Source organism: Pygocentrus nattereri, chromosome 13, assembly GCF_015220715.1.
Source record: "Pygocentrus nattereri isolate fPygNat1 chromosome 13, fPygNat1.pri, whole genome shotgun sequence".
In the NCBI taxonomy this organism is placed as follows: Eukaryota; Metazoa; Chordata; class Actinopteri; order Characiformes; family Serrasalmidae; genus Pygocentrus; species Pygocentrus nattereri.
In genome coordinates, this window is record NC_051223.1 from 15,246,092 (window position 1) to 15,269,363 (window position 23,272).

Below are 23,272 nucleotides of genomic sequence, written 5' to 3' on the forward strand. Positions count from 1 at the left end.
GCAGAGAAAGATAGAAATATGTAGAAAGAGTGAGAGAGAGAGGAGAGACAGAGACAGAAAAAGAAAAGAGCAAGAGAGTGGGAGAGTAAGAAAAAAGAGAAATATATAGACAGCAAGAGAGAAAGTAGAAGAGAGAGAGAGAGAGAGAGAGAGAGAGAGAGAGAGAGAGAAATCCTATTAGTTATGCCCTTGAATCCATCCACGGATACGTTTCCTCTCTCAGCAGTGCCTCTGCTCGGAGTGGGACGGCAGGGCCTTTCATGCTGCTCCAGGGGGGGTCCACCTAAAGAGGACACACATGACCACCATCTAGGCCCGCCGGCCCCTCAGTGTGGGGGATGGGGTTTATGTGTGTTAGTGGTGGTGGTGTTGTGTGTATATATGTGTATATAAGTATGTGTGTGCGCTTGGTAGGGATTAACCTAGTGCTATCTCCTCAACCTCTGGTGCCATCTGCCAGTGACTTTGCAAAAATGCAAATCAGCTACCCAGAGTGCACAGCAGCTCCATCCGAACAGCCGCCGAAAATAGGTCAGTCGCGCCATGCGCCGCGTGTGTCTGCCGCAGCACCCTCCGCAGCTTTGTGTGTGTGTGTGTGTTGAGAATCCAGTCTGGAGCCGGAGAGAACAGTCAACGTCTGGAGAGATGCTTGTGCAGATGCTAAACGCCCTCTCCAACAAACAAAAACGATAAAATGAAAGAAAGAGAGAGAAATCAAGTCTCTCTTTAATTATGGAATAGCTTGAGCAAACATTAATATGCTAACATAATTAATAAGGAATAGCCTGTCCAAACATACTTACATGGTTATTAATTAGGAATACATCGACAAAACATTTTGGCACTCTAAAATGCTAATGAATAGCAGCTTGAGCAAACGTTAACACACTAATACGCTAATTAATAAGGAAAAGCTTGACTAAACATGTTCATATGCAAAAATACTAATAATAGAAAATAGCTCGATCAAACATTTTAAAATGGTAACATAATATTTAAAAAACAACAGCTCGACCAACCGTTAACATGCTAACATGCTGATTAATAAGAAATAGCTCGACCAAACATACTAACATGGCTAATGATGGGCAGAAACTAGCAGCTGCCAATTAGCATGATGTCACTGGTATAATGCTAACTAGTGGCTGTGCCACTGCATTCACTGTTGGCAACATTAGCATTTTGGACACAACTGTTCCTTTAAAACGAGCCTTGGCAGCCAAACAAAGGCTTCGCCTGACTTTGTCATTTACCAAGTCCTCCATGTGCCCGTGAGCGTGCCAAAGTGTGTGTGTGTGTATGTGTATCCCTCCGCAAGGCTTCAGCACCACACGTCACATCTCACGGGCACCTACTGCCACCAATTCGCTCAGACCTCTAAGCTCAGGACGCCCGTCAACCGGCCCAATCAAATCGCCGCCTGTTTCGTCCCCTTGAGTGGAGCGCTCATCCACAGCCCATTCTTTCTTATCAGCTGCTATAAAAAGATCAAAGACCCCCAGCTAGTAACATGGCCGTTAATGAAAGAGGCAGGCAGCTGATGCAACACTGTGGCAAGGCTGCTGCAATACAGGCAGCTGAGCGCCGTTTCTCAGAGGATGACTTGTATGAATTATGCATCTATTAGAGTAAGCGCTCTCTCTTTCTCTCTTTAGCAGGTCACACCTATGTCTCTGTACACACTGAAAGAAAGATAGACACAGACAGAAAGATGCTTCCTACTAAACTCTGATAAAACAGAAGCACCGCCGCTGTTGGGTCCACTCGAAATAAGGTTGCTGATATTGTCCATGACTTTAGTGGTTTCTCCGTGCAACCAAAACCTACAGTTAAAGACTCTGGATGCTAGATTATCACTGGAGTTCCAGTTCAGCAATACCCCTAAAACTGCACTTTATTACTTGAGAAACATTTCCAAGAACACATGCTATCTATACAAGAGGCAGAGAGATTATTTCCCGCTTTCACGACTGCTAGACTGTAACGTGTTACTGAGCGGGTGCCCTGCTATCTCTAAATCGGCACCAACTAGAAGGCAGCAGCCAGTGTGCAGACCAGGAAAGAAAGATCCTGCATTTTACACTCGTCTTCTTCAGTTTACACTGGCTCCCTGTAAAGTTCTGCAGAGATTACAAGGTCTTGTTTATTGCATTTAATGCTCTTACTAGTCTAGCACCGTTATATCTTATTGATCTGTTGAAGCATCATAGCTTGTCGAGCTGAGTCGGCCTACTGCAAACACGTAGGAGCTCAGTTAGGGGAAGATTATTTTTTATGAAACTCCTAAACTGTGAAATAGCCTTCCAGAGACAATTAGGAATGCAAGCTCAATAGGTGATTTTAAAGATTAAAAAAAAAAAAAAACATTTGTTCAGACCACCTGTTCTCCTGTTTGTAGTTGTGCTGCTGTTTTCATTTAGAGCAAAGTGGTGTTTTTTCCAATGTTTTACTTATTTTCCTTTGTAAAGCACTTTGATATTGTCTAAGTAAAATGTGAAGTGAAGATTTATTATAGTTATAACACTTTCACTTTCAGAGGTTGACACTATTGATTATTACAAGAGCATTTTCAAACATAATCTGCAGTTGCGTACAAAAATTTGGGTACCGCTGGCCAAAAAAACATTAACATATCATCTACAGAGAACACATTTTAATGTACTTGCAATTACTGTTTATTTGCTCAGTTTAACAAATATTTTAAATGCAGCAAATAAATAGACATCGTCACTAAAACCGTCAGTAAAAAATCTCATGTTTAAGTTTGTTCTCTGAAGAGGATGTTTAAACTTATTTCTGCTTAGACAATCAACAAAACATGTCATCTGACTGGGAATGTTAAAAAAAAATTGCATACAGCTGTATGTCTGCCACATCTGTAATATACTGTTGATTTACCATGGATTTACTGTATTTAGTAAAAGAAACTTCAAACACATTGACTAACACTCAGTAGAATTGAACAGAAGCCAAGAGAAGCCAATGAGCAAGTATGTGTTTTGAGCCAACAGGTTTTCTTTTCATTTACTAGGTAAACAGGAATAATTGTCAGTGGTAATGAAAGGCATAGATGTGGCAGATAGAAATTACACTAAAAATGTGAGAGTATTCCTTTCACTATCCTGACCTATATGTCTACAGGATGTAAAACAAACAGACAAGTTTGGCCGTCCTTCACTTTTCAGGCCTCTTTACCCATTACAGTGTGACTTTATTCACTTTCATACTGCTGGCCTGCCTCATATGATTAACCTTGCTATTGTGTTTGTGCTCAAGAACATGTACGGATGACCGTCTCTTCACAGTGCTGATGTATAGAAGTAGGTCAACCAATCACAGCATATTTCTGAATGACAACTGCCATATATACACAAATTTCCTTGCCAGTCAGACAAGCCAGTGTAAGCTGTCTGGTGCAGAACACTGATAAAGTGGCCCATATCATGTAAATCTCATTTTTCCTTGCCCTTTTGAAATAAGAGTTTAATGCAATATGCAAAGTTTCAGAGCATACTGTTCATTCCCAAGTCCATACAGTCTAGATATGGAACTATGCGGCAAAAATGGCTTTCGAATTCATTATATTCTGTTATATTGTGAAAACCAACATATTTATATATATCCTCCTATTTAACCTACAGCTATTTAGCCCCACCCATTTATGATGATGTTATAAACAGTGTTTGTTCTGTGTCACATTAAGGCAAAAAATCAGTTTGTGCCCCTTCAGTCTGGTATTGTAAACAGAGCTTAGGGCTGTTTTTGTTACATAAACCCACATACATTGGAGTCCAAAAACCTGAGACCACACTGGAAATCTTTTTTTTTTCCAATGAAACTCGGAAATAAACAAATAGTTTAGGAATCTTGAAATACTTCAAAACAAAGAAAAGTTATGAGAATTTAAAAAAGATGAAATACTTGAAATTTTGCTATTCACTATTCAAACTGAAGCAAATTATGTAAAAGACTACGTAAAAGCCTTTGTACAAAAAGGTTTGATTTTTTGTCTTATTCTTTCCATTCATATACATGCTCAGATGACTCTCAGGTGGATTCAATCTACTTATCAAAGGCTTTTGTGCAAACTTGTCCAGCTTGAGTACATGCTGTCACTAAGATACTTTCACCAGTGGTCTCAGACTTTTGGACTATATATGTTATGGACCTCAGAGGAAAAAATAAAGGAATACTCTAATGTTGTTCAATCTAATTTCTGTGTACCGCATCTGTAGTATATGTTTTATTATCACAGACAATAATTTTCATGTACTTTGCAAAACAAGAGAAAGCCTACTGACTCAAAGCATTTATAATAGCAGCCTACTGGTTCCATTGTTACTGTGTTTCAAGTCAATGTTTTTTTTAACCCATGTCTAAGGAAATGTTAGAATTACTATAATTGTAATCAGCAGTAATGCAGCAGACAGAGCTGGAATATTCTATTATAAATCATACACGCATTCATTCAGATAATGCATAGCATGTCTATTAGTCCTCTAAATAAGAGTATGTCTGGATGTCTGGCTAAGTAATACATACTGTTCTCCACCCCCCCCCCCACCGTCATGATGTAGTACAATCTCCAGAGGGGTGGGATGAGAGTGTAATATAATCCTAGTGTGGCGCTGTGGCTGACATTAGCAGTGGGACGGGGATGGGGGATGGGAAAAGAGAGAGAGAGAGAGAGAGAGATAGATGGTGAAAGAGAGAACATGATAGAGATCATGGGGTGGGTACGCCCAGCTGTGCAGTGGGCCTGGGGCCCACCGGCCCGTAATTATGGCTGGATTAAAAGGGGCTCTCTCCCCATCCAGCCTGCCAAACAGTTTGTCCCAGATTATGGCCCAGCTGCAGCGCCGTTAAGCTGTGCAAGTCGGTCAGTGGCTGCTTTCTCTCCTCTCAGAAGCATCCCAGAGCGGCAGCCCATCACTCCCCCACAGCACACACACTCCCATAAACACACTATGAGTCTGATTTACATGAATTATCTTTTAAGCTTTGCATGGAACACCAATGACCAATGAAGAAAGACAAACAAGCAAGATCCTTTTTTTAAATTTTTATTTCATCTTAAACCCGAGAGCCGGTCAGGAACACATGAATAGAATTATGGCACATTTAACATATACAACGTGGTTTAAGGCCCGCTTGCGGAGCTCAGTGTTGCCCTATATAACACCAAATTAAGGGATCAGCTTTTTTTCTCTGCTACTCATACTTCACACTTCATTCAGTCTTCTTCTTAATCCCTCTGAATCTGGAGCAGACAGTATAATTGGTTTTGCAACAAAAACGTGTCTGCATGGCCATGAATGAGAAAAAAGTCTTGCTGTGCGTTGTACAGCACTTCCGGAAATGGGTGGGGCCTAATTGCTGGTAAATTCTCAGCCAGTTCCTTGCTTCTCAAAAAAAAAAAAAAGCTTCAGAGGGACGACTTCAGAACCTCGAAGACCTTCAGGGCAGACTCGACGCAGCCGTCGAAATTAGAGTGTGTGAAGGCGTCGCCCCCACACACCAGCAGAGGCTTGGAGAGCAGCGTGATTTGCCCTGGGCAGTCAGTCACCGATCCCGTCACCTAATTAGGGAACAACACAATCGAGCGCGCGAGGCATTAGTGCTGCACTAACGATCCGCCTTCCAATAGCTGATGCAACCTCCATCTTTTGCTGCTATTGAGCGGGGCTGTACGCTCGCTTGTCCCAGATAACCTACATCTCGTTTGCACTGAAAACTGGAAAGCTCCTTTTCTGTAGCTGACTCATATTGTAACAGAAATTTTAAAAAAATTAACAAAATACTGCCTGTGCAAAAGTTATAGCACATTTTACATTTTCTCTTTTTTCTCCCATTATGTTAAACTCAGCAAACAAATCAAAATTGTGCACTACAATTAGCAGAAAAATGTGATATTTAAGTGTGTTCTCTGTAGAGGATGTATTAACTTTTTCATATGGCAGAATGGGGTTCTTTACATGTGAAAAAATCGTGATGGTGAAATTTTAAGGAAACAGAAAATAAAAAGGGGCATTTCAACTTTAATAAAGTACATAAGCTTAGTTTACTTGATCAAAACATTCTGAAACAGCATAACAGTTGAGATGTATATATATATATAGACCATTTTAAATAAAAATTATATTATTATATTAATATTATTATAGCCTTACTTTTTGCAAAACCCATGCATTTTAGAGCAGGACATGAGACTGCATCCGTGTTCCTCAGGGACACATGGTGAGCTGTTAGATTCCACTGTTTTGAAGTAAATTTGTCCCAACTTCAGTAAATCAGCAGGTAACTTAAAAAACTGCCACTACCGATACACATATCTTTCTGGAATTAAGTAAATTCTTTTTGTGGTTTAGTGACTTTTTTTCAATAATTTTATGTGCAACTATTTGAAGCTGAGTTGAAGCTGCTAGTCATGTACTGGATAGCACTGTAGTTCTGCTCAAAATGAGTTTAAACATTGACTAGTGAAACATTTGGTAAGGTTTCAGTAGTGTTATGATTTATTTCTTAGTGACAAAAAGGAATATTCAATCATTTTTTTAAAAATAATAACCATACTTAAGGTACAGGCTCATTCAAAGCAGAAGGATTTTAGTTTGAAGTCCAAGTAAGTTAAAAGTCTGAAATGTTTTAAACTCTGACCAAATTCAGTAGAACAATTCACCTATGCTGATGTATACATTTCCATGAATGATCTAGAACACAGAAAAAAATCTGGTCGACCTTGTAAATGTAAAGTTAGAGACCGTAGTTCATCTGTTGATGCACAGCTTGTCTTAGTCATTTCTAGCTCATTATCAGTGGTCCATATCTATCCACAGGATCACACTGAGCTGGATGTTTGTGGACTATTCTCACTCCAAAACTGCATATACTTGTAGCAGCACCACTCACACTACCATTCTATTACCACATCAGTATCACTGCTGTGCTGAAAATGACCACATCCCAATGATATCTGGACAGTGATGTTTTTTTTCCATTGATGGGTGGGGCAGAGGGTGGGTGATAAGCCGTGCAGTTAAGGATTAGCTACAGTCAGTAACTGTAAACCTACCAGGTGCACCTTGCCAATGTTTGGGAGCCCCTGGTCATATGACGTTTTTTTCAAGTGAACATAAATAGGTATCCTTTACAGAGACGACACATCTACACATTTTAATACACGATTACTGTTTATTTGCTAAATTTAACATACTGAAAAAAGGCCCAAAATTATGGCATATTTTACAATCAAATTTTCCTAATATACTGAAAAATGCCATGTTCCCTGTAGAAAATGTGTTAACTTATAAACATATTATAAACATATATATGTTTATGTTTGGATATATATATATATATATATATATATATATATATATATATATATATATATCCAAAAGTATTCACTCATCTGCTTTCACATGTTTATGAACTTGAGTGATATCCCATTCTTAATGCATACGGTGTGATATGATGTCGGTCCACCCTTTACAGCTATTACAACTTCAGCTCTTCTGTGCTTTCCACAAGGTTTAGGAATGTGTTTATGGGACAATACTTTTTTTTAAGATTAAGTGACCCTTATTAGTCCCACAACGGGAAAATTTCACCTCCGCATTTAACCCGTCCATGAAGTGAAACACCACATACACACTAGTGAGCACACACACACAAGGGGGCAGTCAGTACATTTGTCCAGAGCGGTGGCGCCCGGAGAACCTGGGGAGCAGTAGGAGGTTAAGCGCCTTGCTCAAGGACAACTCAGTCATATACTGTAATCAAGTACATGTACTTCCCTAACCTCCAGCCCATGACTGCCCCATGACTTCCAGAAGCGCATTTGTGAGGTCAGACACTGATGTTGGACGAGAAGTCCTGGCTCACAGTCTCCGCTCTAATTCATCCCAAAGGTATTCTATCAGGTTGAGGTCAGGACTCTGTGCAGGTCAGTCAAGTTCTTCCACACCAAACTCGCTCATCGATGTCATTATGGACCTTGCTTTGCACACTGGTATGCAGTCATGTTGGAACATGAAGGGGCTGTCCCTGGAAACCCATTCCATGATGCTCTCTATGCACTCTTCTCGAGCTAATCTGAAGGCCACATGAAGTTTGGAGGTCTGCAGTGACTGATTGATTGATTGATTGATTGCAAAAAGTTGGCGACCTCTGCACACTACGAGCCTCAGCATCCACTGTCATTTTTCGTGACCTACCACTTTGCGGCTGAGTTGCTGTTGTTCCAAACCGCTTTCACTTTGTTATAATAGCAATGACAGTTGTCTGTAGAATATTTAGTAGTGAGAAAATTTCATGTCTGGACTTGTTGCACAGGTGGCATTCTAAAAGAAATGGTTGTAGAAGCAGTCTGCAGGCCTAGCTGCTTGGTTTTAAACACTTGACCACCTGAGTTCAATGATTTGGATGGGTGAGTGAATACTTTTGGCAACACATATTATATATATATATATATATATATATATATATATATATATATATATATATCTAAGGGGCTGAGCCCAACTATATATATATATATATATATATATATACACACACACACACACACATACACACACACACATTTTTTGGTTAACGTCTGCATATAGCTGTGTATGATAAGTGTAATTGTTGAAATTTTATGTAATGTGTCTGTTATTTCATATAAAATGATTCTAATATGAATAAATGTGATAAAATTCTTAATATATGATGTCAAGATGTAAAATATAACTTCATATGTTTGAAATAATTCTTAAAATTAAAAACAAAAATTAAATGTGCCCAAAATGATGAAGAGCTGGAGATGATTCTATAATAAATGAGATAGCTGTAAATCTTGACTGTTATAATATTATAGAAGTTATGAGAAAATAAACATTTAGAATGCCTCATATGTCAAAAGTGGTGATCAAATATCAAGGCTGACAATAATTACTATAATTAGACAATCACAGATTATTATTTATTACTTAGTATTTATTAGATATTATATTAGAAATATTAAATAAAACAAATATCTTCTAATACTTAATCTACAGTGTAAATGCCAACAATTATTAATATGACCAGTTTCCAGATTTTTGCATTCAACTGTTTTTTTTTTAGCAAAATTTTAGAATTTTGTCCCCATATCTCTGAGCATTTTCTCTGTAAGTCTCCAATGAGACACTGAACAGTATATGAGACTGTTGTAGTGACGTAAAGAGATGGATCAGAACTCATAATCAGAAAGCTCCTCTCTTATCTCTGTCATTTGCAACAGCCATCTAGCTCCGTCCGTCTGCCTGCAGGGTGGGTCTGCCTCAGCAGGGCGGAGGCCACTCGCTATGTTTCGAATTGGCTCAGCAGACCGCAGATATCAATGGCCTGATTGCGAGCTTGGCCTACAGGCTGAAGCTGACGATACATTGCCTCACCAAGTGCAGACACCTGGGCCATGCCTGACAGATGGGTTTGACTCATGCTTTACACTGAGCAGAGGTTTGGACTCAGATTTCCACTAACGGCTTGTGAATTAAACCAACAAAGGTTGAGGGAATGACCAACCCAGTAAATAAAATCATGAGTCATATGATAAATGGTCATACGATAAAAGCCACAGAGGCTTGTCCAGCTATACTGGTATTCTGAACTACAAGTCAAAGCGGTAATGACCGAGTGGGTTTATCAGGGCAGACAGGGATGGGACAATCTAAACTGAGATGAATCATTTTTAAATCTCATTAACCTTTACAAGTCACTGTTATCACCAGAGCTATCAAATGCATGGTGTAATTTCATATTAATTATTTCTCACTCGTAGCTTACTGAAACAGGCAGAGACATTCCATCAAAAGTGTGAGTCCTAAACTTTCAATCACAATGAGCATGCATGTGTGTTCATAAGAACTAGAGTTGTTTTTACATACCGTTGGTGTTAAATAAATAAATGGGGGAAATAAATAAATAAATAAACAAAAGTATATCCAAAATGTTAACTTCACAGGCGAGGGCAAAAATGTTCTTCACTTGTAATGTAAGTCAATGCGAAGAGACTGTTTTAAAAGTAACTGTTTTCAAAATAGTTCCATTTTACTTTTTTTTTACATTCATCATGAAATTTCAAGACAATTCTTTTGACAGTGACGACATATAATTACATATTGCCCTACAAATGTAAATGTACATTCATAAATATGTAATCAAGTAATTACAAGTATAACAGGTAGTTACAGTCTTAAAATCTGAGGGGCTGAGCTACATTAGAAGCTGCTGCAAAATACTCACAACTAAATTCTATATTAATGCGCCAAGACACTCAAAACAGTTGTGTTGTGAATGAACTGTTATGCTGCTCACATGAACTACCGAGCTAACAGATAAGGTAAGAACCAGGTTTTGTTTAAACTGAAGGCTGAGTACTTAATATCCTTAACAACATAATTAAGTGATTAAGTGATAATTTTTTGATCCCACAAACGGGGAAATTCCACCTCCGCATTTAACCCATCTGTGAAGTGAAACACCACATACACACACTAGTGAACACACACACTAGGGGGCAGTGAGCACACTTGCCCGGAGCGGTGGGCAGCCCAATCCACGGCGCCCGGGGAGCAGTTGGGGGTTGGGTGTCTTGCTCAAGGACACCTCAGTCATGGACTGTCGGCATTGGGGATCGAACCGGCAACCTTCCGGTCACAGGGCCAGATCCCTAACCTCCAGCCCACGCCTGCCCCCTCAATTATAAGAGAGCACTTTCTTGCTGCTATGCCCATCAAACTTTCACTACAGGCAATGTGCATCTGTAACACTTGTACTATCAGACTACAGTAGTGTGACATAGTATTTACCCCACCTGATTTCTTCTATTGTTTAATATTTGTCAAACATAATTGTTTCAGATTGTCAGTGAAGACAACCTGAGTAAACATTAAATACAGTTTAAATGAATCATTCATTAATTTAAATGAAACAGACTTGCCATAATTGACAGAACCATGAAAACCATGCAGGAGAATGCCTAGTCATCAGTCTGTGATCTGAAGCTTGATCAAGCTCAGATAGCAGTAAGACAACAATCTTAAGCACAAAAGCAAGCCTCCTCAGAAGGCTCAAAAAGAAACAAAAGTTTCCACTGTGGGTGAATTAAGTTTGGGGCTTTCAAATTTGGTGACAGATGTTGCAAAACTTTTTTCCCCTCAACAAATGAACATTAAAAACTGTGGTTCCTCATGTTCTCCTTGTGTCATATTACAGTTTAGTTGAGGATCCGAAACCATTTAGTGTGACAAATATGCAAAAAATACAGGAAATTATGGCACTGTAAAAAGTACACGAGTACAGAGCAAATTTATAAGCACACAGAGGAGAGCATTCGAAACATTCTTCATTCAGACATCGACTGCCTTTACAAGATGTTCAGTGCAGACATACATGTTTAAGAGCTGACAAAATCATCTGTTACTTAAACTTTAAATTGGTAGGATCTTGAAGCCTAACAATAAGGTTTTAGCAACAAAAGCAACACCTTCAGATAGGTTAATGCTAAAGCTGGAGCAAGTCAGAGCAATGTTAGATGTCGTTTGCAGAGATCTTTCAGCAATGAAACTTTACAAAAGTGGCATGTGTACAAGTACATTAATGTTTAAATTTACATGCAACGTTTCAGTCACTAATGTGAGCAATGTACAGTCCTGTTTAATCTAACTGGTTTGAGTGATTAAACTGACTGTCGGCAGCTAAATTAACAAACGCTAACTAGTTAGCTAACTAATCCAAATATATTCCCGTAGCATTATTGATCATATTTAATTTTTAGAAAACACAGTAACCCACATAAAGTTTAGCTTACCTTAAAGCAACCTTAAGTCTGTTGGTTAATTATTCTGTCTGTGAGGTGTTCCACATAAATGAATCAAAAACTACAAAAACAGCACCCCTGGTATTCACAACTATGTTCAATGGGAAGCAGCTAAAGCCTGCTCAAAAAGTCGCAACTTTTTTGAAATTGTGTTAATTATTTGCGACGTCACCACATCATATTTACGTTCTGCGCAGTGTCAGATTTTGTCCGATATTTACATCTAGTTGGTTCCCTACTCTCTGTGGTTGTATATACTGTATTTTAGCACTACTGAATTCCCAGTAAAGCTCATTTTATATATATTTTCTGTTTCTGTTGTCAGACAACAGGATGAGTATGAAATAGTGACTGAAATGCAACGCAATAAGACTATATGTTAACCAGCAGTCACTTCCATGCTGTTTCCATGCTCCTTCTCTGCACTGCTAAAATTCAGATTTTATGACCGCAATATCATCTGACAATATCACTATATACATAATTTAAAGACAATGGCTATGCTGTGATTTAAGCTATACTTACATGTAAAATGATCGCTCAGAGAGAAAGTTAGAAGCGACAGAATATCTTTTTTTATTTTTTCTCTTCTCACAGTGCACAGCCTCTGTCTAGGTGATAAAGCACAAGAAGGATGTTTGTTTACAGTCCAATAATAAGTGATAAGACAGTGATAATGGTCAAAATGATCAAATTAAACTAAATTAAGGTAAAATAAAGTCAAAGCAAACAATACGGATTAGTGTCTGGTCCTTGGCAACAGTGTCTGCACATGCACAGCTCATTCCTGTCTATGTAAGCTGCCGTGCGGACCGAATGTGATGCTTTGCTCCGCTGCCACTCACTGGACAGAACAGACACAGAGAACATCTCTCTTGTCTGACAGTACTGACGACTCTCTTCTATGGAAAGTAGCTATGGTTTGCCCAGAAAAAATTATAGTTTTGTCACTAAGTTCTAAAAAGATGCTAAGTTAGAAACATTACGGCCAAACATCCCGAGGACCAGGATAGAATGTTTTAGCATGTTTGGGATAGTGTTTGACATTCCATGTTCCTCAGCAAAACTCCTCCACCATTTCTTAGTCTAATAGTTCTGACAACTTTATTTCCTGCCCCATTTTCCGTGCGGGTTTGTTTTGAGAAAGGACGTTTAGAGGTGATGCTTCAAATGTCTGTGTCTTGTGTTAACAGTATTAAATCTAGTGTGGGAAACAAATGTGTGGCACTGCTTTTGATGATTAGCAGATTTGTTGGGACTTTAGTGTGCAAACAACACTTTACATTTACATTTACAGCATTAAGCAGACGCTCTTATCCAGAGCATCTTACAAGAAGTGATTTGTCTATCTAGAGAAAGTATCTTTGCTAGTTACCAATAGGTTAGAGAAAAAGACAGTCCTAAGTTCAGGTACTGCTAGATTCAAAAGTCAGTGTAGATACCCAGAAAAAAGGAACAGAGTTGAGCACAAAACTCTGTGCCATGCAGTGCCATGCAATATAATAAACTACAATACACAGTGCATTCAACAATAAAGTAAACTACAAAACACAGTGCAATACAATAAAATATGATATTCAAGTGGAGCACAATATATTGCAAACAATACTTAATTCAATGTTCATTTAAGTGCTGTGTGAAGAGATGTGTCTTATAAGGTATAGGTATAGATGTGTCTTATAAGGTATAGGATTTTGCTTTACCATATTATGATATTCTCATTATTATACAACAAAATTTTGCAATGATGAGTGACAAAGTTCCTGTCCTCCTTCAGCTGTCCACAGTTGCTTGCACTCTAAATCAACTACATTTCTTGGTGATCATCCTCTTTATAATCACCACCATCATGATCATCTTTACCATTTCAAACCGTTTAATCCAAATAGGGTCGCGGCAGCATTTGGAAGAGCAGAAAATCCCAGACAACCCATTCTCATGCAACTTCCTCCAGCTCATTCCAGGGGACCCCAGGAATTGGGATGTAGACCGACCGATAAACAGAGAGCTTTGCCTTATGGCTCAGCTCCCTCTTCACCACTACAGTCTAGTACAGCAACTGCATTACTGCTACCACCTGTCCCCATCTGCAGCCAATCTCACAATCCCTTTTCCCATCACTCATGTACAAGATTCCAAGATACTTACAGTGGGGAAAAAAAGTATTTAGTCAGTCACCGATTGTGCAAGTTCCCCCACTTAAAAAGATGAGAGAGGCCTGTAATTGACATCATAGGTAGACCTCAAGTATGAGAGACAAAATGAGGGAAAAAAATGAGAAAATCACATTGTCTGATTTTTAAAGAATTTATTTGCAAATAATGGTGGAAAATAAGTATTTGGTCAATAACAAAAGTTCATCTCAATACTTTGTTATATATTCTTTGTTGGCAATGACAGAGGTCTTTACAAGGTTGGCACACACCGCTGCTGGTATGTTGGCCCATTCCTCCATGCAGAGCTGTGATGTTTTGGGGCTGTCAGCGTGCAACACGGACTTTCAACTCCCTCCAAAGGTTTTCTATGTGGTTGAGATCTGGAGACTGGCTAGGCCACTCCATGACCTTGAAATGCTTCTTACGAAGCCACTCCTTTGTTGCCCTGGCAGTGTGCTTGGTATCATTGTCATGCTGAAAGACCCAGCCATGTTTCATTTTCAATGCCCTTGCCGAAGGAGGTTTGCACTCAAAATCTCACAATTCATGGCCCCATTCATTCTTTCATGTACACGGACCAGTCGTCCTGGTCCCTTTGCAGAGAAACAGCCCCAAAGCATGATGTTGCCAGCCCCATGCTTCACAGTTGGTATGGTGTTCTTTGGATGCAACTCAGCATTCACTCTCCTCCAAACACGACGAGTTGTGTTTGTACCAAACAGTTCTACTTTGGTTTCATCTGACCATATGACATTCTCCCAATACTGTTCCAGAACATCCAAATGCTCTCTAGCAAACTTCAGACGTGCTCGTCTGAAGTTTGAAGTGCCTGTCTGGCACTGCAAGATCTGAGTCCCTGGCGGCGTAGTGTGTTACTGACAGTAGCCTTTGTAACATTGGTCCCAGCTTTCTGCAGGTCATTCACTAGGTCCCCCTGTGTGGTTCTGGGATTTCTGCTCACCGTTCTTGTGATCATTTTGGCTCCACGCAAGATCTCAGCCCGTGGGCTGATCGAGGGAGATTAGCAGTGGTCTTGTAGGTCTTCCATTTTCTGATTATTGCTCCCACAGTAGATTTCTTCACACCAAGCTGCTTGCCTATTGCAGATTCAGTCTTCCCAGCCTGGTGCAGGTCTACAATCTTGTTTCTGGTGTCCTTCAACAGCTCTTTGGTCTTCATCATAGTGGAGTTTGGAGTGTGACTGTTTGAGGTTGTGGGCAGGTGTCTTTTATACAGATAACAAGGTCAAACAGGTGCCATTAAAACAAGTAATGAATGGAGGACAAAGAAGCCTCTTAAAGAAGAAGTTACAGGTCTGTGACAGCCAGAAATCTTGCTTGTTTGTAGGTGACCAAATACTTATTTTCCACCATTATTTGCAAATAAATTCTTTAAAAAGCAGATAATGTGATTTTCTGAATTTTTTTTTTCATTTTGTCTCTCATAGTTGAGGTCTACCTATGATGTCAATTACAGGCCTCTCTCATCTTTTTAAGTGGGAGAACTTGCACAATTGGTGACTGACTAAATACTTTTTTCCCCACTGTAAACTCCTCCAGCAGGGGCAGGTCTTTTCCCTCTCCCTGGAGTGGGCATGACATCATTTTCTGGGCTAGGATCAGGACTCAGACTTGGAGTTGCTGATCCGCATACCAACTGGTTCACACTCAGCTGCAAACTGCTCCAGTTAGCTCTTGAGGCATCCATGAGATAAAGCCAAAAGGACGTCATCATCAGCAAACAGCAGAGAGTCCAACAGTCACAATGAATGAGCTTGACTTAATGCCGGACACAACTATCACTTTGGCATACAAAGACTGAATGGCCCGGAATAGAGGCCCCGGCACCCCATACTTTTGGATGACCCCACACAGGAGATCTTCAAGTCAACAAAACACATGTAGACTGTGTTGGGAAACTCCTATGCACCTCTCACCCTGTGAAACTCCTGAGTAGGAGAGAGACTAAGCCCTATCAAGGAGTTTGGTTCCAAAGCCAATTCTGTGGGTGGATGTAAGCCCAACTAGTTCTACCTCTCAACCTCCTTCCCCACCAGTGCCAAGAGCTAGTTTCCACTGCAAGGGTCCATGCTGCCAAAGATCTCCCCGCTGCACTCGCCCCCCCATGCTGGGTCTTGCAGGTGGTGGCCCACATGTTGCCTTTTCAGGCTGATGCTGGCTAGGTTACATGAACAGCCTGGCCACTAGGTGCTCGTCGTGGAACTCTACCCCCAGGCCTGTATCCAGGGTTAGGTTCCGGTAACCCTCTCCCGGGCAGGGTACACAGTCTCTTGTGTCCCCTAATCATGGGGGGACTCTGGATCGAGTTAGTCTGTTTCTACATTCCAGACCTGTTCACCTAAGAAGACCTTACCAGGAGAATACTGCTCCAGACGACTTCTAAGGACTTCTAAAGATCCCTAGACTACACAAGGTCTTCCGCCATGACAAACCCTGATCCAGGAAATATGTGTGTGTGTGTGTGTATATATACAGTTGTGATCAAATTTATTCAACCCCCAATGCTGTGAAGGGTTTTATGGAATTCAGTGCACATGTGTAATTGCGTTCATAATTAAATCTTACAAGGACTTGTTAAAGAACTAAATGCAACTAAAATAGCATCAATTGTTTTTGTCATAAAGTATTAAATGGCCTTTTTGTGATTTCTTCATTGACACAATTATTCAACCCCTTTATGACTACCACTCTTAAGAACAGAGGTTCATTCCAGTGTTTTCAATCATGTATTAAAACCACCTGTGGATGTCAACGAGCAGCAATCAAGCATAATAAGCACCAATTAGGCAGATTTAAAAGAACTGTGATACTCAGCTCCTTCTAGACATCTACTGGTGTGTTTACAAGCATGGTGAAGGCAAGAGAATGGTCCCAGAAGACACAAGAAGAGGTTATTTCTCTTCACAAGAATGGCAATGGATATAAGAAGATTGCGAAGTTGTTAAATATTCCAAGAGACACTATCAGAAGTATCAATCGCAAGTTCAAGTTAAAGGGCACAGTGGAAACGCTAACTGGTCGTGGCAGAAAGAAGATCCTGACTGCGACTGCTGTGCTCTACCTGAAGCGTAATGTGGAGAAAAATCCCCGCGTGACTGCTAAGGAACTGAAAAAAGACCTGTCAGATGTGGGCACCAAAGTTTCAGCTCAGACAATAAGGCGCGCACTGCATAACGAAGACCTCCATGCCAGAACTCCCAGACGCACCCCCTTGCTGACTCCAAAGAACAAGAAAAGTCGACTGCAGTATGCCAAAAGTCATGTGGACAAGCCACAAAAGTTTTGGGACAGTGTACTGTGGTCAGATGAAACTAAATTAGAACTGTTTGGGCCAATGGACCAGCGCTATGTTTGGAGGAGGAAGAACCAGGCTTATGAACAAAAGAACACCTTGCCTACTGTGAAGCATGGCGGGGGGTCAATTATGCTTTGGGGTTGTTGGGGTACAGGAAAGCTTCAACGTGTGCAGGGTACCATGAATTCCCTTCAGTACCAGGAGATCTTAGAGGAAAATGTGATGGAGTCAGTCACAATCCTGCGGCTTGGGAGACGTTGGACCTTCCAACAGGACAATATTCCGTAGCACACATCCCAGTCCACTAGCATGGTTGAAGATGAAAGGCTGGAACATTCTAGAGTGGCCATTGCAGTCACCAGACTTAAATCCAATTGAGAACCTCTGGTGGGACCTAAAGAAGGCAGTTGCAGCACGCAAGCCTAAGAATGTGACTGAACTGGAGGCTTTTGCCCATGAAGAATGGGCTAAGATACCCATAGGTCGCTGCAAGACACTTGTGTCAAGCTATGTTTCACGCTTGAAAGATGTCATAACTGGAAAAGGATGTTGTACTAAGTACTAAAAAATAATGTCACTAGGGAGTTGAATAAAACTGATAATGATGTGAGCACAGAAAAGACATTTGTGGTTATTTCATCATAAATGTTATGTTATATTTGTCTAATTTATAAGTGCCTCTTTTATATAATTGTAAATAAGATGACTGAAATGATCAAAATCAATGTCAAACTGGCCAAAACACTTTATTTCAGTGGGGTTTGAATAAATTTGATCACAACTGTATATATATATATATATATATATATATATACTGCTCAAAAAAATAAAGGGAACACTTAAACAACACAATATAACTCCAAGTAAATGTGAAGTCAAACTGTCCACTTCGGAAGCAACACTGATTGACAATCAATTTCACATGCTGTTGTACAAATGGAACAGACAACAGGTGGAAATTATTGGCAATTAGCAAGACACACTCAATAAAGCAGTGGTTCTGCAGGTGGGGACCACAGACCACTTCTCAGTACCTATGCTTTCTGGCTGATGTTTTGGTGACTTTTGAATGTTGGTGGTGATTTCACACTCGTGGTAGCATGAGACGGACTCTACAACCCACACAAGTGGCTCAGGCAGTGCACTCATCCAGGATGGCACATCAATGCAAGCTGTGGCAAGAAGGCTTGCTGTGTCTGTCAGCATAGTGTCCAGAGGCTGGAGGCGCTACCAGGAGACAGGCCAGTACACCAGGAGACGTGGAGGAGGCCGTAGGAGGGCAACAACCCAGCAGCAGGACCGCTACCTCCGCCTTTGTGCAAGGAGGAACAGGAGGAGCACTGCCAGAGCCCTGCAAAATGACCTCCAGCAGGCCACAAATGTGCATGTGTCTGCACAAACGGTTAGAAACCGACTCCATGAGGATGGTATGAGGGCCCGACGTTCACAGATGGGGGTTGTGCTCACAGCCCAACAACGTGCAGGACGCTTGGCATTTGCCAGAGAACACCAGGATTGGCAAATTCGCCACTGGCGCCCTGTGCTCTTCACAGATGAAAGCAGGTTCACACTGAGCATATGTGACAGACGTGACAGAGTCTGGAGACGCTGTGGAGAGCGATCTGCTGCCTGCAACATCCTTCAGCATGACCGGTTTGGCAGTGGGTCAGTAATGGTGTGGGGTGGCATTTCTTTGGAGGGCCGCACAGGCCTCCATGTGCTTGCCAGAGGTACCCTGACTGCCATTAGGTACCGAGATGAGATCCTCAGACCCCTATGCCATATGCTGGTGCGGTTGGCCCTGGGTTCCTTCTAATGCAGGACAATGCTAGACCTCATGTGGCTGGAGTGTGTCAGCAGTTCCTGCAAGATGTAGGCATTGAAGCTATGGACTGGCCCGCCCATTCCCCAGACCTGAATCCGATTGAGCACATCTGGGACATCATGCCTCGCTCCATCCACCAACGCCACGTTGCAACACAGACTGTCAAGGAGTTGGCGGATGCTCCGCCACCTCATCAGGAGCATACCCAGGTGTTGTAGGGAGGTCATACAGGCACGTGGAGGCCACACACAATACTGAGCCTCATTTTGACTTGTTTTAAGGACATTACATCAAAGTTGGATCAGCCTGTAGTGTGTTTTTCCACTTTAATTTTGTGTGTGACTCCAAATCCAGGCCTACAATGGTTAATAAATTTGATTTCCATTGATGATTTTTGTGTGATTTTGTTGTCAGCACATTCAACTTTGTACAGAACAAAGTATTCAATGAGAATATTTCATTCACTCAGATCTAGGATGTGTTATTTGAGTGTTCCCTTTATTTTTTTGAGCAGGGTGAATATACATAGCCGGGCTGCTATAGCCAAACCTTTGGTCACTCGTGCCAATGCCAAACGTCGGTTTCAATGGTGCAAGGAGCGCAAATCTTGTGCTGTGGACAATGTGAAACGTATTGTGAAATGTATTGTTCTCTGATGAGTCCACCTTTACTGTTTTCCCCACATCTGGGAGAGTTACGGTGTGGAGAAGCCCCAAAGAAGTGTACCATCCAGACTGTTGCATGCCCAGAGTGAAGCATGGGGGTGGATCTGTGATGGTTTGGGCTGCCATATCATGGCATTCCCTTGGCCCAATACTTGTGCTAGATGGGCGCGTCACTGCCAAGGACTACCATGAGGACCATGTGCATCCAATGGTTCAAACATTGTATCCTGAAGGCGGTGCCGTGTATCAGGATGACAATGCACCAGTACACACAGCAAGAATGGTGAAAGATTGGTTTGATGAACATGAAAGTGAAGTTGAACATCTCCCATGGCCTGCACAGTCACCAGATCTAAATATTATTGAGCCACTTTGGGGTGTTTTGGAGGAGCGAGTCAGGAAACATTGTCCTCCACCAGCATCACGTAGTGACCTGGCCACTATTCTGTAAGAAGAATGGCTTAAAATCCCTCTGACCACTGTGCAGGACTTGTATATGTAATTCGTAAGACAAATTGATGCTGTATTGGCCACAAAAGGAGGCCCTACACCATACTAATAAATTATTGTGGTCTAAAACCAGACGTTTCAGTTTCATTGTCCAACCCCTGTATATATATATATATAGTACTTACTGACTATGCACATTTTGACTATGCACATTTTGTCTTGGTTTTTACTGTTTTTTGTCTTTGCACTGTTTGCTATTTATCTTTTATTACTGCACTGGAAAAGTAACCCAATAGTGTTTCATTATACTGAATGTGTTGAATAAGTGTGTGTGTGTGTGTGTATATATATATATATATATATATATATATATATATATACGCACACATAGATAGATATATGTGTGTGTGTATAAATATATATATATATATATATATATATATATATATATGTATATATATAATGACTATAAAGTTGAATTGAATTGAATAAGTGTGTGTGTGTGTGTGTGTGTGTGTATACATACATACACACGCGCACACACTTATTCAATTCAATACACACACAAACAGCAACAACATAAAAAAATATATTTTGTTTATGTTGTATATGTAGTCACATACATAATTGCAATGAACAATTTGTTTATTTTATGCAACTATTAAAGTGACTAAAGTGACTGATTAGCCATCTTGCCTCCTGCCTGTTGATATGTAGTGGCTAAAATTAGGTTGTAATGAAATGAAATGATGTTGTATGTGTTATGTGCACAGTTGATTAAGGCTTGCATTTTTTTCATAAGAGTGTGAAGATATAAATGATAAATGTTTACTTTTCAAGCAAACATACTGAAACTAGTTTTAACTATCCTCGAAAAGTCTAACAGCTCCCAGTTACAATGTTTGAAACATGAAGTGTTTCAATAAATGCATTTTGTGCTTTCTTTTGGTTTCATTAATGGCCTCAACCCTATCAATAAAACACAATTAACATTCAGTTTTTGACAATGAAAATAAATGATGATGAAAGTTAACAACTGTGGTCTGACAAAAATAACTGCTATCATGTGATGACAGGCCTAATATGCACTTTCAACAGAATTGCTCTACTTGTTTGTGAGCTAGGACTGAGACAAAAATCATATAAAATTTGCTTTCAAATCACCTACTTGAAGAGTTAAGCCAAGAGATAAGCAAAGTATACGATCTGAATCAATGACCTTAGGAGAGACTGATATCTGTCAGTCAGATTCTACAGTTGGTCAGAAGTTCTGGGTGGTAATTTTATTACTGACAGAGATCCACAGTGCAAGGGTAGTAGATGAAGTTAAGAATAGAGCTGTTAGTGGACATACCATAATCGCGTCAGCCATTTCTTAGAATAGACTTGGAGGTAAATGGCTACAAAGGGGATGGTGTGGTGGTATGCCTATAGTAGAATCATTCAATAACACTGGAATGTACGCTGTCTTGTATGGAAGACTATTACTTTCCTGTGGTTACGGCCTTGTATCCCAGATGTGAAACCCAGTAAAAAAACAAATCCTACGTGGGCGTAGGGAAACACTCCCAATTTCAACGTATAAAATACAAGACGCCCACTTCCCTCTGAGCTTCACTGCAGTGAGGCCTGGCTGCCTCTTTGTTGCACTCTGCTTAAATGTGAAACATTTAAGCTTCAAGAGCTACCCTTATATTATGGGTGGCATAAAAAAAGGTGCACAAAAGTCCACCGCTTTAAAAACAAAGCCTACATGATGCAAATCTTCAACGAAATTATCGTTGCATTCAAAACAGGCTGCTAATTCTAGAAAGATAAGCACTTTCAACGACCTCTCTCTATAATGTTTAACCCTTAGAAGTCACAGTTACTGCCAGTGATAACAAAAGCATGGTGTAATTTTATACAAATAATTTCTCAGCCCATTAAACACCACAGTTATGTTTGTGAACAGTAAAGAAGATATTTTATGATGATTTGAATTTGAGGATACCTTATTGGCATGTGTACCATCTTGTTTTGTAAAAGAAAAAAACAACAGTTTGCATTTTTACTATGTTAGCCTGTTATACACGTATATAATTTAGACAGCTTGTGGTAGTCATTCTTATTAGTTAGCCTCTAATTTTATCAAGATGGAAGCCAAATTATAATCCTGCTCCAAGGCTCCCAAAAGCTAGAGATATCTAGCATGTGTAATTACACTTAAGTAGAGTAGCAAAATGGCTTATTTTTTCAGGATTTATATGAGTTTCCATTCTGAAACCAAGTTTTGATTAGCTCAATTCAATATGTTATTTTAGAATATTAACATGTTTTGATTATACAAAGATCTATTTCTGTATTGGTTTTGATACATATACAATTTCAAACAGAACCTTTTCAATTACAGCTGTATGATGAAATACCTCCTAAAAACTGCAACCCCCCTCTTTTTTGAGCTTGACTGCATGACTAGCAGAAGCCCCACCCCCTCTGATAGTGTTTTAAACAAAAGATGATAACTGTGGACCCTCAGAGGAGGTTAAGATATTGGCAATGCAGCTTAAAATTTTCCTTACACTGCACAGCTCTGCCATACTGTAATGAAACTGTCATTCCCTTAAACAACAGTAATAACTTGTGACTTCTAAATGTTAAAACCTAGGCAAATGTGACTCAAATCTTCAAGGCAAATAGTGTTTCATTCAAAACAGGCTGCTAATTTTAGAAGGATAAGTGCTTCCACTGACCTCTCTAAACAATGTTTAAAGAGTAAAAGTGAAAATGCAGTGTGTTAATGAGAGTAGACGGTAAGCACATTCTTGCTTGGTGTACGGCTCATTACAGAGGCTTCTGTTGGCCCCAGCACTGTGCCTAACTGATAAACATCGAGGTGCAGTGCACTAAAGCCAAGGAAATAGTATCCATTTCCTGGGGCTTTTAATAGGCATTGGTACAGACGATGCACTATCATCACTGCCTCCAAAAAACGTTTTTCTCCCCCTCCTCCCTCTTGTATCTTTAAACGGTAATC

General features: G+C 40.2%; 1 protein-coding gene across 2 annotated transcripts in view; it reads right to left on the reverse strand.

The window, feature by feature from the left end:
* Positions 1-5,047: 5,047 nt before the first annotated feature.
* Positions 5,048-23,272, reverse strand: part of rnls (renalase, FAD-dependent amine oxidase) — an 86,722-nt gene continuing 68,497 nt past the window's right edge. For both annotated transcript variants that reach the window (XM_017705579.2, XM_017705578.2), the window contains exon 7: positions 5,048-5,578. In XM_017705579.2, coding sequence (XP_017561068.1) covers positions 5,426-5,578 — 153 coding nt within the window. In that variant the 3' untranslated portion in view covers positions 5,048-5,425. The remainder of the gene's footprint in view (positions 5,579-23,272) is intronic.